Here is an 11,159-nt window from a genome sequence, read left to right on the forward strand (position 1 = left end):
CAATTTAATGAAAATATACATATTTAAGTATTCATATTTTATATAGTTTTTTCTAATTAAAGCAATGTCAACAATAATAATTCTATTTGTTAATCACTGAGTTTTGTTTTATTATTTGTTAGCCACACCCTTCACAAATAGTTGTACTTAGCTTATTCTATTCTATATTGGCAACACATAAGCATGGTTTTGAAATTTGATGTATGTAAATAATGTAGTAATCTATATCTATTCTTTATAGGCATACTTGTAGCATAAGTATATAAAAAAATAGAGCTATTTGAAAAATAGAAGTTTTAATTGTTATTTTGAGTTTCATAGTTATATTTTCTTTTAATTATTCTATTCTCTTTCTATTGACATTATTTGTTTATACAATTCCATAAGATATGACAGAAAGAACATACAAACTAATTTGAGTAATTATAAAAAATCATACAATTTTAGATTTTTTTATTATGTCTACATATTTTCTTATGAGTATATTAGATCACATTTCATTAGTCATCATTAGAATAAGAGAAATAGATCAAGAAATTTTACTTTGATAATAGTTGACTAAAATTCACAGTTAAATTATGTACATATATTTTCTTATGAACATATTAAATCACATTCCATTATTCATCACAAAATAAGAATATTAGATCCAAGGAAAATGAGTTGTTACATTTATGAAAAGGAGATGCAAATTTTAAATGGATCAGTTTTATAGACATTTTCATAAGTTAATCATTTTCATAGATTCTAAAAAACATTTTATAGTGTAAAAATATTCTGCACAATTTAGATTTTTAAATTAATTTGCATTCTTTCATATTGAAAATTGGATATTTTATACTCATTCATTTATATTATAAACAATGATCATTATTACAGGTAATTTATAGATTCTGCAATTCTACACCATCCAAAATATTAAGACAATTTTTAAATTCTACAATTCTACACCATCCAAAATATTATTCAAAATATATAATACTATCCACGCAACCATTGCACATCTTAATACAAATGTTATCTTATTTGAAAATAAGTTACATATACTATATGAGTATAGACGTATATAGAAAGTCTAAACGCATAAATATCATAACAGAAAAGGGAGGACATAGACAAAGATATGTAGACAAGCAAGGAAAGTTGAAACAACCCATGTGTTGTTTGTTATTTAGGATGGACGAGGTGTGATTCGAGCTTCCAATGGATACTTCATGGACATGAGCACGTTCGTAATATCCCGAGTAAGATCGGGAGGACTACCTTCCTTAACGCATCCCCACTCGAATGCTTTAAGCAAATTGGCAAGAGTGATGGGAACATACACGCTCGCCACGTCCATTCCTGCGCACACCCGCCTTCCTGCTCCAAACGGAAGATATGCCATTCTCACCTCATTCTTCCGCATAAATCTCTCAGGCCTGAACTCCTCCGGCTCTTCCCACACCTCAGGATCATTCGACACGTTATGTAGATTGAAAAGGACTGCTGACTTTGCAGGTATGGTGATGCCCATCACCTTACACTCCTTTTCCGTCTGGTGAATAACCCCAAGTGGCGCAATTGATTCTTTTCTCAGCGTTTCCTTCACCACACTTTGCAAGTACGGCAGCTTCCTCAAATCCTCTAAACCGAACAACCCAACTTTTCCTTCCTGCGCTGCTTGGCTAATCTTATGATAAGCCCTCTCTTGGACTTGAGGATTGGTTATCAGGTAAGCCAGAGCCCATTCAATGGCCGTAGATGTGCTGTCGACTGCAAGAAGGCACAGCTCATACATACTGAAAGCTATTTCTTCATCGGATAACTTGGACTTGTCTTCACCTTCCTCCCCTTCGTCAATGGATAGTAAACAGTTCAAGAAACTGCTGGGAGCACTTCGCTTAAAGTATTCTCTCTAACTGCGAGCAAATCGGATTAAAGGCACCAGAAGACGCAGAACATCAGCTCTCAGAGACTTCCATTTTCTTTCCGTTCTGATTGATGAAGGAACAAAGAAACGAGCAGGAGGAAATGAATCCAGAAACACATCTGCATCTTTAGTCAGATTAATATCTTCTTCTATGAATTCTTCCAGCTTAGACAAGAAAATCTCGTCTCGAAAGTCCAAGCCAAAGCATAAGTGGGCCATAAAACTCATCCCCATCATTTTGAAGGAATGAAAGGGCCTCACCACACTATTCTTCTCTTTCATCTCTTTTTCTAGTTTCTTGATGAGTTTATTCGCAGCTTCCTGGTGAGAAGGGCTTTGAAGTGCAACGTGGACGGGGCTGAGAACATTGTTGTGCAGAACCTTTCTGAGCTTAGTCCAGTGCTCGTTGTAGGGAGAACTAGTCATAGTCCTGAAAGAGGCACTGGTAAATTGCCTAGAGTAGGGTGACGGTCGACCAGAAAAATTGGTGGCCTGGTTAACCAGGGCCTCCCAGATTGAAGATTGGCCGGTGAGGACTATAAGTGGCGATGGGCCCATCCAAACTGTGATGACAGGACCATATGTTTTGGCCATGTCTGTCAAGGTGGAAAGAAGATTTCCACCCTTACTTAGCTGATGCAAGTTGCCTAATAATGGCAGCCTTGGTGGAGATGGAGGCCATTTCGTCTCTTTAGTTGATGAGAACAGAAAAGCTAGAGCAACAAATGTGGAAATGAGTGAAGCTGCTACAAGAAAAATAAACGTCCCTTGTACAGTGGGATTATGAAGGAAATGAAAAGCGGGAAGATACTTCACAACAACCAGCGTTTGTTCCATCACTAATGAATGGACTGCTTAGAGAGCTGCGATTGTCGTTGCAACTCATGCATAGATTGCAAATATAAATACACTGAGATATCCGATTTTGGGGTGTGTTCGGAGTTGATTTTATTTTCAAAACTTGGAAGTGTTCGTAAGCATTCTGGATTTCTATCCTGCTACGCATGTTTTTAGACTGTGCTGTATTCCACGTAATTCTAAGACCTTTACAATATTCAAGATTAACGGTCCACGGTTCTCAATATACACGATTTAAATGTCTTTTCTGCCAGAGCTTTTGTTACAGCGTGGGAAAATGGTGGGCAGCGTAACATAATATTTTTCTTGCACGACACATTATATACACATAATAATAATAATATTATTATCTTTCTTTAATAATATTATTATCTGGTCAAGAACGATTTTTTTACCTAACTGTGCTACAAATGAGGCATACATACATTACCCCTAATGGAATTTGAACTTGTGACCTCTCTTGCAAGAGAACAAGTTCTCCACCACTAGGGTGACCTCTCTTTCAAGAGAACAAGTTCTCCACCACTAGACCAGCTTTAGTTGTACAAATGAGAAAAATATAACTACTATAGCAACAACAACAACAACAACAACAACTAAAACAACAATCATAGTCATAGACCAAATATCAGTTGTTCACTATCATAGTTCAAAACAGACAGACTTTAAACCACACTAAAATGCTTCAAACCTTTCCATACAAACCATGTACAAGGTTTTAGCAGCAAATCATTGAGATCATAAACTTGAAAGTCAAAGATCACAACTCAAATAATGAATTCAACTAGAGAACCTGGAGAAATGAAAGTAGCAGGTGCAGTGTGTAAAACTCCCAACTAGATCAATAGCTCCTCTCTTAAAATGTCCAAACTAAACATGCTTAAATGAGAGGGTACATAACCATTGGAGCATAAAGAACCAAAGTAACATATGAATAACCCCCTCTAATGACCAAAGAAGACTCCGTCATTAAATCCTTTGTCGTTGTCAATATTTTCCCAGTAGGGACTAGAACTGAGAACCAATATTTGATAAAACTAATGAAGAACAGGAGCATCACACCACTATCATGAATGCCCTTCATTTGCATCCTAAAATTTGTTTCCAAAATTTTTGATTTTCTCTTGAATTTCATCCTTTTTTGATAAGGTCATGGCTCAAGCTAGGTGTAGTCTACAAAATGCAAATGTTGAGGAATAAGATCGCACAAACCATGTGAATTTCAATATGCAAGGGAACAAACGAATGGGAGAAAACAACCAAACAATGAAACCTCCAGATAAAGTCGATGATGACTTGTCTTAGGGTTTGACTGATGATATTATGGAGAGAGGATAGATCAAGAAGTGTAGTTTTCCAAGACCATGCATGAATGAAGAAGGCTAGGAGAGTGGAGAAGACAAAACACCATAACTGGTGAGCATGAGAACATAACTAGAAAACATGCTTGATAGAGGCTTTTTTGGTGCAAAATGGACACAGTAGAGGTGGGAAGATGAAAGAGAACCTATCACCAACAAGTAAATTGATATGGAGCACTTTCTAGGTTGTTAATTGAGGCTAACAATTAGCCATTGATTTTCAAATTTGAAAGCTTAACTTATTCCAACATGATTTACTAAGTTTGCATTTCTATTTAGCATTGAGTCTTGGCACCAATACAATAGTTGGAAGTAGTTGTTTGTAAATGATTTTAAGAGGATAGTTTTGCATATTTTGTGTTGGGTCATTTCCAATCCTTCGAGAAGTTATCATGGTAAAGGGAAAATAACAAATAGACCAGCTCGAGGGTCACCATCTATTGAATATTCAAAAGAGTATATTTGTCTGAAGATGACAAATTGAATAGGACTTTTAACTGTTGCCTTAAGAACCAATTGAAATTGGTAGGGTGCCACAAATCACACAAGACTTGAATTCCTTTCTTAAAGAGTTATTTTCCATTCAAATTTTTAATATAACCAAGAGTTTTGTTGTCCCACTGAATAAGATGGTTCAGAAGAAGCAAAGCTAAGACCATGACTCATAGGTTGGTCAAAACAAGTAATTTTACTAGAGGCAATTTGTCAAGCAGACCAAATAGAGTTAAAAGGCACAAACCCATGAATTTTAAAACTAGGTGAACTTTTAGATCAATGTCCAAATCTACAATTGTGATATTAAATAAAACTGACAATTTCACCTTGGTATGCAAAGGGTACACCAAAGAGGAATTCAAGGTCAATTAGAAAAAAATTAGTCTATTTTTTGCATATATTTTTAGAACACATAACTTTGATTGGTAGACCATTTAGAAAACCATATTGTTTGCACAACATAGGTCTTAAGGGTGGCTGGAAGAAGTTGAGTCCCACTTTTGGGCAAAAAGTGGAAGTGTTTTCTCTATTTTTCAAATTTTCTATTAATTGATGTCACAAGTTGAGGCACCTAGAGATTGAATCTCAAAAAAGATCAGTAATTGAAAATGTAGCGCTCGGAGTCTACTTTTCAAATATCTAATTTATTTCAATACCCACATGGTAGAAATCGAGTTTTAGTATGCATGTTTAAAAACCACTTTTTCAAAATGCCTGTTTCAGGACCATAGCACACATGTGTACGGCCACCATTTTTTGACAAATAAATGATTTTTTGCAAATCTATTTGGGAAATGATACCTAAGACACCAAATATTGAAGAGAATATTTTTACTTATTTTTTTATTGAATATCTTTTTTTGTTGTTAATTTTTAACTGACAATAAAGTACATTTTCAAAACATTGGGTGTACGACCACCATAATTTGATGAAAATTTCATATGTAAAAAAAAAATTAATCTTCAAAATAATTGTATGTAGATTGATGCAATATATTGTATTTTTCTAAAAACCTTAAAAACAAAAATGTTATTAAAATTTTACTAAACCTCAGTATTTTAGGTTTACATACCACTCTTGACTAATAAATAATGCAAAAATAGTAAAAATAATCTTATCACTATGAATTTTACATTTTTTAAATCAAGACACTGAGAAATCTAATGGTTTTTCATTTCATCAAAAATTTTGATCAGGAAGGCCCTCAAAAAATTAGGCCAAGGTAGAAATCTGATATTCTTTTGCCTTAGCCATTTTTTTGGAGGTCCAAGCATAGGCTTGGTCCCATCAAGCCTAACCCGGAGCCAAAACCAAGGCAGAGGGTTGTTTACCGCTCCAACTTTTATGAAATGGGCACCTATTATTTGAAATTCAAAAAATAGATGTCGTTTCTCTTAGTACCATTGAAAGTGAAATGAGCACCCATTTTTTAGAAACGAGCACCCATTTTTAGAAACGGGCACCCATTTTTAGAAACGTGTACCCGATTTGAAAACGGGCACCTGTTTCATTCAAATAATGAATGCCTGTTTCTTAAAATATCTGTTGGGCAAAAAACTAGCCCACAAGGACAAATTTCAATGATTGAATGATTATTCAATCATTATCCAATAAGTTTGATCTGCAGAGAGAATGTTTTGTTAAATAATTCTCTTTTCTTGTCTTGTTATCGACTTGACAAGGAGATCCATTCGAATTTAAATTTTTGTGCAGCCATCGGATCAAATCAATACAAAAAGAGGTGAAAGAAGGTTCTAACAGCTAAAGACATTGCAACAAATAGAGAGGAGGCAAAACGTCAATGAGAAAGAAGAGAAAGAATTAAACAATTGAACAATGTTGGAGCTTCAAGTTCAACAATCATTTCAGAGGACGAGAACATCGAGGACACCATAAATGTTAAAGAAGGAAACATAGTAGAACCAAATTTAGGTGCATCTTCTAATCCATTATTGGATACAGGTATGTCTTCACAACCCCAAGTATATTCTCATGAACAAATTGGTGATTTAGTAGAAGCATGTTACTGATTAAATCAAACCCCAATTGAAAATCAAACCCCAACTCAAAGTAAAACTCAAAATGAAACTAAAATTGAAACCGAAATTGAAACCCCAATTGAAATTGAAAATCGACTAGCATTTGAAATCAATAATGTGGATGTACACATGGAAACACCAATTGAAAAAGAAACATGTTTGAATGATAATGAAATGAATGGATATTTTCAAATTAAAAGTGATGTGCTAGACAATCTTCCTGGCTTGGTTTCATGGAGACAAATTAGGATACATGCAAATAGATTGTTTAGATAATTTTTTATAATAAGAAATTTGGGTTTAAATGTAAATTAATGTTACAAATGATTAAAATGACTAATTAAATAGGTTCATTTCATTTCACCCCTTTAATTAATTAATTCAAATTAATTAATTCCCTCCACCAAAATCATTTCTTCCAACTCCTAATTAATTAAAACAAATCATTTATGAGTTGTTGAGATTAATTAGCCATTTTCCTAATATTTGAATTTCTAAATTCAAATTCTCCTAACTTCTACCACTCCTAAACCTAACCATTCCTAAACCTAACCAATTCTACCTACCACCTTGTCCCCTTTCATCCAACATCTTCTAGAACCTTTGTGACACTTGTCACTAAGTGTTCCCTTTAATCCAACTCCCTTTGCCAACTTCCTCCAATTTAACCATTGATATCTTCAGATCAATCTCAACCGTTGATTCATGCCAACTCACCCCTAGCCTTGGGAAATCCTATAAATAGACCTCATTTTGGAGCAATAAGGGTCCCAATTTGATTTCATCATTTGCATTGTTATTATAGGCATCTAGCTTATTGTTTATCATTCTTAGCAATGTTATCATGCTCAATTTAGCTTAAATCTTAGCTTAATCATGCTAGATCAATCATTCATATAGATTAATCATGCTATTCTTGCTAGATCATGCATTTTCAACATTCAAATCCTCCATCTAAGTGTAGTCAAGTCACTGGAATTTGCATACTAAGATCTGAGAGCAAAATTCATACTCGCATTTACTAGAAGGCAATAAGTCGATTAGCTATGGTTTTGTCTTTCATTGTTTCAATTTTCTAACCATTTCTTGTAATGATTTATTGAGTGCATTGTGGTTGCAGGTATAGGTACACTTCATAGAGCATGACATTTTGGCGCCCACCGTGCAGCCGAAATCATCATTTTTAGCCTCCCAAGCTTCCTCAAACTTCATCTCTGCTGGATCAGAATCAGATTATCGTACGAGTTGCCTTTCTGGCTCATACGAACTTCCTTTTAGTCTCAAACGACACCTCATCCTGACTCGTATGAGCCCATTTTCCTTGTCGTATGAGGTATAAATCCTTTTCGTATGAATTTCTGCCTTACTATTTCCTAATTCGTGCTAGCTCATTCCTGTGTCGTACTACATAGAATCTTTTGTAGTACTACACCTAATCTTTTGTCATACTACACAGAATATTTTGTAGTACTACACCTAATCTTTTGTAGTACTACACAAGATCTTTTGTCGTACTACACAGAATCTTTTATATTACTACACAAAATCTTTTGTAGTACTACACAGAATCGTTTGTCGAACTACACAACATCTTTTTTAGTACTACACAGGATTTTCTGTCGTACAAAATACTGCTTTTTAAATGAAATTTCTAATTTTTCGTATGGTCTTGTGAATTTTGTCGTTCTAAGCTTCATATCATGTCGTACGAGTCTCTGCATCTGTGATTTTTGATAAACTACAAGTTAGGGTTTTCTGATTCTAATATGAGATTTTATAACACTAACCCTGATTGGTTTATGAGATGTTTGCAGCCTAACTCTTCTATGCAAGACGCTTGTCAAAGATACTCTTGTCAAAGACAAATTCAAAACACAATCATGACTACTAATGGATCTATTTTGTAGGTTGCCTAAGGATTCAGCAAAAAAAAAAATTTGTGTATTCTTTAAGATTTTTAGGCACATTTCAATTTGGGCATAAAGAAATGAACTATCATGTCTTATGTGTCTTTGATGATAGGCGAGTATGCTCTCACCTTTCTTAGGTGATCAGAAAGCTAGACTCATCTTTTTGATTTCTTTAGTGCATCTCTTTAGCAGGCCTGCCCTCCCAAGGAGTTATTAACTCTTAGCCATTAAGGCTGGTGAGAGGGGAATGACCTAAGTGGGAACAGCTAACACCAAGTAATCCAACCCACTATAAAATAAATATCTTTTTGATGAAAATCAAAGCAGTGGCAGTGCTCAGGAATAGCTCTCCTCCATACCTTCGGGTATATCAAACCTTGGTTTTCAAGGCTGGGAGACCTCTTAATTGAGTTTATACCTCGACACGCCGAACAGATCCCTTACTAGTGCTAGTTAAAATAGAAGCTACCCGATTCACCCCTGAAAGGGTGATAATCTTTGTGCAAGAGAGATAGTAACTCTCCCAAGACACTTGCCATATCGTGCCCCCATTAGCGTTTGGAGTCGGATAATACGACATTGAGAATCCATTGCGTGAGACTCAGCGGCCGTATTCTGATTAGCTATTGGGTGTGTACCTAAGTCAGCAAGCAAAGGTTTTCATTCTTAGCCAACTTCCTTAGGGTTTATCTTGATTGAGAGTCATGTATCAAATCGTGTGTTTGCTGTGTATTCATCCCTAAATGAGAAAATCAGACACTTAAAACTAGAAAACCAAAGTAAAACATCAAAATCCAGTGATCAAAACTCAAACAAACAAACACTTTTTATAACTGCTCAAATACCTATCGTACGAGTCAGGAGTCTCTGTCGTATTACTTGATCTTTTGTCGTACGAGTCAAGGTTCTATGTCGTACGAAAAACTGTTGTTCACATGAAGTCACTAGTCTATTGTTTTGTCTTGTATCTTGTGTCGTCCTAAGCTGTATAATCTTTCGTATGAAACTCTATATCTGTCACTCCAGAGCTGTGTCTTACATGCCTAGTTTCAGCTTTGTCATTTCTGCCTGATCAATTTGCAGTAAGCATAAACACTTGTTATCTGTCAATTTGTGCTTAAATTTTCTGCTTGGTTTGCTTGGTCAAGTTATCACTCGTCAAAATCAGACTCTAGAACATAAACACCTCAAGATTTTCAGAGTGTTCACCCCCAACAAGTTCAAGATCTAAACATCTCAAAGTGCATTACCACCCTCTTTGATAAACTGATCACTCAAACATAGTTTCTCATCAGGATCAGTCATCCTTTATCATGAAACTGAAACGTTTGGTCAAGATAACTTTGTCCCACATCGTAGGATATATCGTTCCTACTAGACCTGGTTCTTATCAAATCATCACCATTGCACTCCTAAACCGAAGATTGAAAAACTTGCAAACCTTTAAACACTTGAACCATCTTTTAGTGTCATATCACTCTATGGCCTTGAAATTGACTATTGATCACTTACCAAAACAACCTTTAAACAATCAAATCTTAGCACAATATCAAACACAATGCCCATTTTAACAAGAGAGCAGAGACATAAGATCACTAAAACATTTGAAATAGCTGAAAAACATATCCACATGACATACCAAAGCAAAACACAAGAAGAAGACATAACAAGACAACATATCAGAGCAATCAAACAAGTTCAAGATCAGAATCCAACTATGTTAAAACCTCACAAGGATTCAAACACATCTTAGAAGAAAGGTGGTTCTTTTATGCACCTCTTAAAGAGATCCCTAAAGGATTTGGCTAAAGAAGATCAAAAACATGCACCCATGTCTAACAATGATCCATCCATCCATAAGCAAACTGACTCTCCAAAGGCATCTATTCCTACACCTCTTGAAAGCTTGAAAGAACCTTCCATAGCATCCTTGCCAAATAATGCATCCAAAGTTGAAGTTCCCCAAGGGATATCCAAAATTGCCATCAAGCCTATTTCAGAGGATCCTATTCAAAGCTCATCTCCTTCATATCAAAGCATTAATTCATTGCAAAATCCCCATAACACTTCCTTGCAAATTGAAGTCCTCATTCATAGAACACTTGTTAAACGTGTCCTAATAGATGGGGGAGCTAGCTTGAACATTTGGTCTATGAATCTTGTTCATGCTCTAGGCTATTCAGAAGATGCAGTTGATCCCCAGAAAAAGATAAAAATCAAAGCACATAATCAAGAAGAGCATTCATCTAAAGGAATGGTGATATTACCCATCATAGTGGGACCTTTGCAGAAGGACATACCATGCCAAGTTCTAGACGTGGACCTACCATACAATATACTCTTGGGGAGACCATGGATACAAGACATGCAGGCTATTACATCAACATATCATCAATGTGTCAAATTCATTTTCCAATGTAGAAATTTGATCTAAAGAAACCCTAGTTAAAGCTTCTTCTTCATCATGGGATCCATCAATGGGCACATATTTAGGATGGGAAGAATTAGCATGATCCTCATTAAAGAAGTCACCCAAATTAGGCTCCATCTCCTCGGTAATTAAACCTTGGGAAGCCTTAATTC

The 11,159-nt window shown here is 35.3% G+C and overlaps 2 protein-coding genes across 2 annotated transcripts; both read right to left on the minus strand.

The window, feature by feature from the left end:
- Positions 1–1,171: 1,171 nt before the first annotated feature.
- Positions 1,172–1,780, minus strand: LOC131856929 ((S)-canadine synthase CYP719A21-like). The gene has a single exon (XM_059208886.1). It carries the CDS (start codon positions 1,778–1,780, stop codon positions 1,172–1,174), a length of 609 nt encoding a protein of 202 aa, XP_059064869.1.
- A 117-nt stretch (positions 1,781–1,897) lies between these two features.
- Positions 1,898–2,749, minus strand: LOC131856931 ((S)-stylopine synthase 1-like). The gene has a single exon (XM_059208887.1). It carries the CDS (start codon positions 2,747–2,749, stop codon positions 1,898–1,900), a length of 852 nt encoding a protein of 283 aa, XP_059064870.1.
- Between the last annotated feature and the right edge of the window lie 8,410 nt (positions 2,750–11,159).

This window comes from Cryptomeria japonica, chromosome 7, assembly GCF_030272615.1.
Source record: "Cryptomeria japonica chromosome 7, Sugi_1.0, whole genome shotgun sequence".
In the NCBI taxonomy this organism is placed as follows: Eukaryota; Viridiplantae; Streptophyta; class Pinopsida; order Cupressales; family Cupressaceae; genus Cryptomeria; species Cryptomeria japonica.